Source organism: Benincasa hispida, chromosome 3 (assembly GCF_009727055.1).
Source record: "Benincasa hispida cultivar B227 chromosome 3, ASM972705v1, whole genome shotgun sequence".
Lineage (NCBI taxonomy): Eukaryota > Viridiplantae > Streptophyta > Magnoliopsida > Cucurbitales > Cucurbitaceae > Benincasa > Benincasa hispida.
In genome coordinates, this window is record NC_052351.1 from 37,334,705 (window position 1) to 37,342,032 (window position 7,328).

Here is a 7,328-nt window from a genome sequence, read left to right on the forward strand (position 1 = left end):
CAGATACAAATTCATAACAAAACTTTATAGTCTCTTCGATAATATAATTTTCTCCAATACATCCTTCTGGTCGATTTCTATTTCGTACATAAGTTTTCAACACTTTCATGTATCATTCAAAAGGATACATCCACCTCAAATAAACAGGTCCACAAAACTCAACTTCTCTTACGAGATGCACTACAAGGTGTACCATTATTGTGAAGAACGATGGTGGAAAATACTTCTCTAAGAGGCATAGAGTGACAATGATAACCTCTTGCATACCCTTTAACTGAGATGAATCAATCGCCTTGCAATATATAGCATTAAAGAAGAAGCATAGGTGAGTAATTGCAAGTCTTACATGTTTAGGTAAAATATCACGAATGGCTACAGGTAATAATTTTTGCATAAGAATGTGACGGTCATGCGACTTAAGTCCGTAAAGTTTCAAATCTGTGAGCGACACTAAACTTTGAATGTTCGATGAATAGCCTTCAGGAACTTTAATTTCTGATAGTACCTTACAAAAGCTCAATTTCTCAGCTCGTGTTAATGTATAACATGCAGGAGGTAAAAAGACTTTTTTTCTCTCCTACTTAAGGGGCTAACTCTGATCTAATGTTTAGTTCCACCAAATCTAATCAAGGTTTTATTCCATCCTTCGTTTTATCAGGAATATCAAGCAATGTGCCAATAAGATTTGCAATGTGCATCACGTCTAAACAATGTCGCACGTCAAGATACTTACAGTATTCTAACTCAAAAAGAATAAATTTTTTTCTTCCAATAAGTTGAAGGGCTATCTCCACTGTTTTTTTCCTTGATAGTTTTCTTACTAAATGAATATTTATACTTACTTGTTTCTACAAGAATTTCTTTCCCACTCAATGGTTCTAGAGAAAATTATAATTCTTGTACACCATTAAAAGCTTTCTTTTGTTTCCTATATAGATGATGGCGTGGTAGAAACTTGCGATGCCCGAGATATGTCATCTTCTTCTCTTTTGTAAATAAGTGGATGAAGTTTTCTCTCCACAAATTGGACATGCATGATATACTTTAACTGTACAACCACACAAATTACTGTATGTATGAAAATCATTAATCGTCCATAATAAAATAGCTTTAAGTATGAAATTTTGTTCTTCATATGCATCGTAACATTCTACCCCATCTTTCCAAAGTTTTGTCAAATCATCTACTAACAGAGCTAAATAAACATCAATGTCACCAGTTATTTAGGACCAAATATTAGTGCAGTCAACATAAAAAAAATTCGCTTCATGCACAACCATGGAGGTAGATTGTACGTTACTAACATCACTGGCCAACAATATATCTACTACTAAGATCTCCATATAGATTTACCCCATTTGTCGAAAGAGCAAGACGAAGATTTCTAGGTTCTGACCCAAACTCTGGCCACAAATTTTCTATTTTTTTCCACGATAGGGCATCTTTGGGATGTTTTAATAAATTATCTGTTTCTTTTTTAGCATGCCACGTCAATAAACTTGTTGTTTCTTTACTTCGAAACAATCTTTCAAATCTTGGAATTGGGGAGAAATACCACATGACTTTTGCTGGGATATTCTTAGCCCTTTCCTTTAAATTTTTTTGAAGCTCCATCTTGACGTACCACAAATGGGGCATATATTTGCATTAGAGAGTTCTTTTCTAAACAGGCAACAATTGTTGCTACATGCATGAATCTTCTCGTACTTCATTCCAAGAGTACCCAACATCTTTTTTGCTTCATAAGTAGAAGTTGGAATTTCATTAGGACTGGGTAATATGTCATGAATTAATTCCAACAACTCAGTGAAACTCTTATCGCTCCATCCAAATTTAGCTTTCAAATTATATAACTTTACCAATGTAGATATTTTGGAAAAAAATTTTACAATTTGGGTACAATGGTTCCTTTGCATCATCTAATAATTCTTAAAAATTATCGGACTTTTCATTAAAATATTTATTGTATGCAGCCTCAAACATTCCAATTGTGTCATCAACATCAACATCATCCTCATCAACTTTGTCTCTTTCACTAGTAGACACATTTTCATTGTTTCTCTTAATCGGTAATGATTCACCATGAAAAATCCATGTCTGATAACTTTGATCTATACCATTAAAAAAAAGTGATCTCTTATTTTGTTCACATTTAGAGTCTTTGCATTCACACACTTCAAACATGGACAACTCATGACATTCGGTATATTTGAATGTTGTAGACCATTGTTAATAAATATCTCGATCCCTAAACTATACTCAGTTGACATTCTATTCATTTTCATCCATGACTTATCCATGATTATAAAATATGCAACTTAATCTACAAAAGAAAAACAATAACAAGGAAAAATTTAAAAGCATAAAATTATGATTGTAAAATATGCCACATCAACAAATTTAAAGAAGCTTAATCATTGGAACAAAACATAAAATAATGAAATTCCAACTTTTTATATATGTATATATAATTTAGCCCATTAAGTATTGCCATTTTTGTTTTTATCTTATATTTATTCATGTACCTTATGTTTCTTTATTCTCTAAATTATGTAAAAGCCAAGCGAATAAGTATCCAAATTATCTATAAACCAAATGAATCCCCTTTCAAATATTCAAAACAAAGCAAAAGGGCATAACTTCATCTTCTTCTCAAGTTCTTATTTTATTTATTTGTCTCTTTGATGATCCTATAAATATCATTAACAAGCTCTCCACTATACAACACTATTGTATTCGATTTTCTTCACTATCTTTTCTCTCAAACGTAACCAAAAACATTTCAAATAACTCCTAAATAACACATGAACCACACCAATCATTTAACAAATTTCAAGACTACCAACCAAGTATATATTCTTCAACTAATTTAATTCCAACATTTCAAAATTTCAATAAGCTTAATCATTAAAATACAAATAAAATGAATTAAATAATTTTAAATTACTAAATTGAAAATTCATATGAAAATAAAATTATACCTTTCCAAGCAAACAACTTAAACAACTCATAAACTTGAAGAGATCTGAACTGGAGCTTGAAGATTGGAACACTGGCGAGCACCGGACCTTTGCGAACAGAGTTGAGACGACAGATCTGACAAACAGCAAGCTGACCACGATGCCGGCGACCCACCTCTACGATCGGAACCACCGAAAGCCCACGCGCTGACAAAAAACTAAAAGCTCACTGATCTGACAAATCAAAACCCCACGAAAGCAACCGGACAACCCACCGGACAATGAACACTCGAACAACGGGGCAAACCACATGAACAACCGGACAAACCACGCGACCCATCGGACAACCCACGCACGCCAGCAAAGAACACTCCGAGAAAGCCCACGCGCCGACGGAAACCAACCAAAAGCAACTGGAGAACACCCACGACGATGACCCACCACTGGAAGAAGCCCACGACGATAGAGATCTAAGGAAAACCGGTGACGACAACCCACAGGAACACCCACACGCCGAGAAAACTAACCGAAAACCCACGAATACCGGTGAAGTCAACTCACGAACTAATGTGCACGACCAAGCTAAGAGCACCAGTGACGACAACCCGAACTGAAGGCAACCGACCAGCTGAGAGAGGAAAGAGTTATGTTTGGTAAAGTGAAAAGAGCACTGTACGTCAAGAGGGTTCTGTTTTGGTAAAGTGAAGTGAGGATCAAGCTGAGCGCATTGAGAGAAGAGGGAAATGAATTTTTAATAAAATTAAAAAAAAATGAGAGGCCTTTAATGTAGATTTTAAACCGACATTGTAGGCCATCTTCAATTTCGATTTAAAACCGACATTAAAGATCCGTTTTTTTTAATCGACATTATACATCTGAGACTACTATTTTCAACCGACATTGAAACCCAAAATTGTTGTAGGGAAGCTTTGAAAGAGTGTTATTGTAATTGGGGTTAAGAGAGAGAAAATTATTCTTTTATTTTTTTTCTATCATTTTTCTACTTTTTCATGTGGTAGAAGTTGGGGAGGTTTTTCCCAACACTATGGAGGCCCATTTGTGACTGTTTTTCCCCTTAAGCCATTTTAGATAGTATAAATATAAGGTATGAATATTGAAGGTACTAAGAAGAAGTAGTTTTCAAAAACTTGTTATTGTTTTTAGAAGTTATGTTTAAGAATTTAAGTGTTTTTCTTCAAAATATGTTAAAATAATATTAGAGAAATTATGAGTCGTTTTACATCACCAATTGATTAAAAAAACTTAAACTCATGGATAGAAGTAAATTTAATGTAGTTATGATATTTTTCCTCACTTTTGGATTTGAAAATTTTATAGAAAACCCAATAAATAAAAGTTAATATTAAATGAATAGTACTTGACATTACAGAGTTATGATCTTTTGCTCTAATACGAAATAAAAACAGAATACACACCATCAATCCACAAAAAGCAACTTTGTTTAAATTTTGAGAAAATAATTAAAGTTTAATTTGATAATCATTTGGCTTTGATGCATTCGAATGCTTACTAGCTAGTTGTTGTTCTTCTTCTTTGAGAGGACGACAGAGATGATAATAATGAAGAGAATGACTGCAAGAACACTGACGCCTATACAGATCCATTTGCGGGTATTTTTCTGGTAGTATCTTGCAGTTTGTAGCTCCGTTGTGCCACGCTTGACGGCGGAGTTGGCTCGAGTAACTTGGCTTTCAATGTCATCCAACTGCTGCCCCTGCGCTTGAACCAGCACCGCCATGTCCATGAAAACTTGGTGTAGCTCTCTCAAATTCTTCTCTATGTCTTTCACTGCGTCGTGCCTTTCTTGAATCTCTTGGATTGTTTCCAAAACTCTGCCTCTTCCTTGCTTTTGTATTGCCTTTTGCAAGAATGTTTCGCTTTCGCCTTTTACAATATACGTCCTTTTAGTTCATTTCAATATATAATACTCTAAGTTCTAAAATATGAAAGATCTGTTCGATAAATATTTGAATTTTTGTTTTTTTTATTTATTATTTTTAAGAATTAAGTTTATAAATATTATTTTAGTTTCTTTGTTAATTTTGACAAGAACCCAAGAGTTATGGAAAAAAAATACAAATGATAGTTTTTGAAATTTGAAATTTTAGCTAATGAGTTAAGACTTCAGAAAAGATGAAAATTGAATTGTGTGATAATCAACACAACTTTTGAAAACCCAAAAAGTATTATCAAAATAAAGCTAAAAAGAATAAATTTGTTATCTAAACTTTTTATGTTAGTGTGGATTTAGTTCTATACCTTAAGAACTTAAAAAAATTATGTTTAAATGACTATTTAAGGGTTTGTTTATAACATTTTTGTTTTTGTTAATTAGAAAAAAATGGAAATATTATCAAATGGGGGCTTTAGGGCTTAAAACACTTTTTTTTCACACTCAACAATATTTCTGCATCAGTTTTTTATATATTGGATGCAAAATAGTATGTATTTGCTCAAAATTAGTCAATAGATTTTTAGACTAAGTTTTTTAATACAACTTTCAATTTTGTGTCTATACTTTATAAAGTTAGAATATATATTAAAATTATGTGTTTGGGATTACTTTGAAAAAAAAATCCTTTAAAATACATCGTTTTTTATAAGCACTTTTAAAAGAATTACTAATTTGTATTACATTTAATGTATATATAGCTTTCTAATTTTAGAGGATTGAAAGTGATTTTTGAAAAACCAATAGAATTAAAAATAAATAAAAATAATATTTTATTTATTAAATCAGATTGATTTAAAAACAATCATAAACTATTTTTAATCTGATGGATAGAAAATTACTTCTAACGTGTAGGTGTATTAGACACAACTTAAATTTATTCTTGTTTTCTCAATATTATGTTATGCTTTTCAAATTTTTGGAAAAGAAATACTTAAATTGTTAATCAATTATGTTTAGAAAAAAAAAATTAAAAAGTTTTTCCCCTTTTTTTCAGTTATTAAACTTTGGCCTTTATAAGGTTAATTTTAAAAAAAATAGAAAAAAAAAAAGTCAAATTTTTATCCTAAATTAAAATTACTAGAGTATTATAAAAAGAGAAATTCAGAAATGGACAAAATGTCTTTGGCTATGCTATGAATATATTATAGTGGGAAAAAAACAATCCTTTAGCCGTTTATTCATCATAGAAACTTGAATTTGAATTTGATGTTCATCATGTAATTGATTATTAGGATTAAAGAAGAACGAACTGAAAATCAAATCAAACCTGTAGAGATCAACAAATCAACAGTCTTCTCATCAGGATTTTCCCCTGTAATTGTAAAATACCTCCGTTCAATCGTCTCCTTATACGTCTTCGAAATCTCCTCTCTCAATCTGTTAAAGCTCTCCATCGAATCACACAGCTTCTTCCTCAATCCATTGACAACGGAACTTCTCGACCGGTCGGCGGAGGAGCCATAGCCACAACCAGGAAGATTCCGGTTCTCTGCATTGGACCGGTCCAGTTCCTCCAACCGGAGCTTGATAAACCTAGCCTTCTTCAGAGCTAAAGTTACATCCGATTCCATTCGCGATCGGAGATCCTTAATCGCCTTCGAATTGTGCAGAGTTTTGCTCTGTTCGTGGGAATTCTGGAGGCTTCGATGGAGCCGATCGAGCTCCGTTAATTCTGCTTTCACGGACTCCACGTCGTCGAAGAAGCTGTTGAGATTGATCGTTGTTGACGACGGCGCGTCGACGGACATCTCGACGGAGTAATGGGGGTGCTGATGCTGCTCGCGGCGGAAGGAATCTGTGGAGAACAGATCGTTCATTGTGAGATTTTTTTACCCTGTATTGGAATGGCGATTGTGAAAGAAATTCGAGTATAATGAAACTAATTGAGGAATTAAGAGAGAAATGGAATGTGGATTGGGAATATAATGATGGTAGTCAATGGAGAAGCTGTAATGGTTGAATCAACGAATGTAGAAGTTGGGCGGAGGATTGAAGAAAGTGATGAAGCTTAGTTAGACTTTTCAAACAGGTTTATCTTATAAATCATAAGAACTTTTTTTCTTTTTTTTTTTTTTAAATATCATTTTCCTTCCTACTACTCATATTTTAGTGTGTGAACATTAAATTTAGTCTCTAACCTATTAATCTTTATCGAAATTGAATCATTAATAATAAAAAGTTTCTAAATCACCAATTAACCTAAAAATTACGAATAAGACTCAACAATCTAGAATGAGGGGTTTGAACTTAGGATATGTTGATCACTCCGATACCATCTTAAATCACTAATTGACCCCAAAACTAATAAGTAAAGGTAAATTTATCATCTAACAAATATTTTTGTGAATGTCTTTCCAAAAATTATAGTAAAAAATTTTAATAGATAATAAAAA

At 32.7% G+C, this 7,328-nt stretch overlaps 1 protein-coding gene across 2 annotated transcripts; it reads right to left on the minus strand.

Annotated features, from left to right (window-relative positions):
• Nucleotides 1-3,137: 3,137 nt before the first annotated feature.
• LOC120074286 (syntaxin-121-like) lies at nt 3,138-6,931 on the minus strand. Of its 2 annotated transcripts, XM_039027368.1 has the most exons (3): nt 6,203-6,931; nt 4,492-4,865; nt 3,138-3,588 (listed from the first exon to the last, which is right to left on the minus strand). In XM_039027368.1, exons 1-2 carry the CDS (start codon nt 6,750-6,752, stop codon nt 4,495-4,497), a joined length of 921 nt encoding a protein of 306 aa, XP_038883296.1. In that variant the 5' UTR covers nt 6,753-6,931; the 3' UTR covers nt 3,138-3,588; nt 4,492-4,494. The 2 variants fall into 2 exon arrangements, with proteins under 2 accessions (XP_038883296.1, XP_038883294.1); XM_039027366.1 differs by lacking the exon at nt 3,138-3,588 and having other exon boundaries at nt 4,347-4,865.
• Nucleotides 6,932-7,328: the final 397 nt, after the last annotated feature.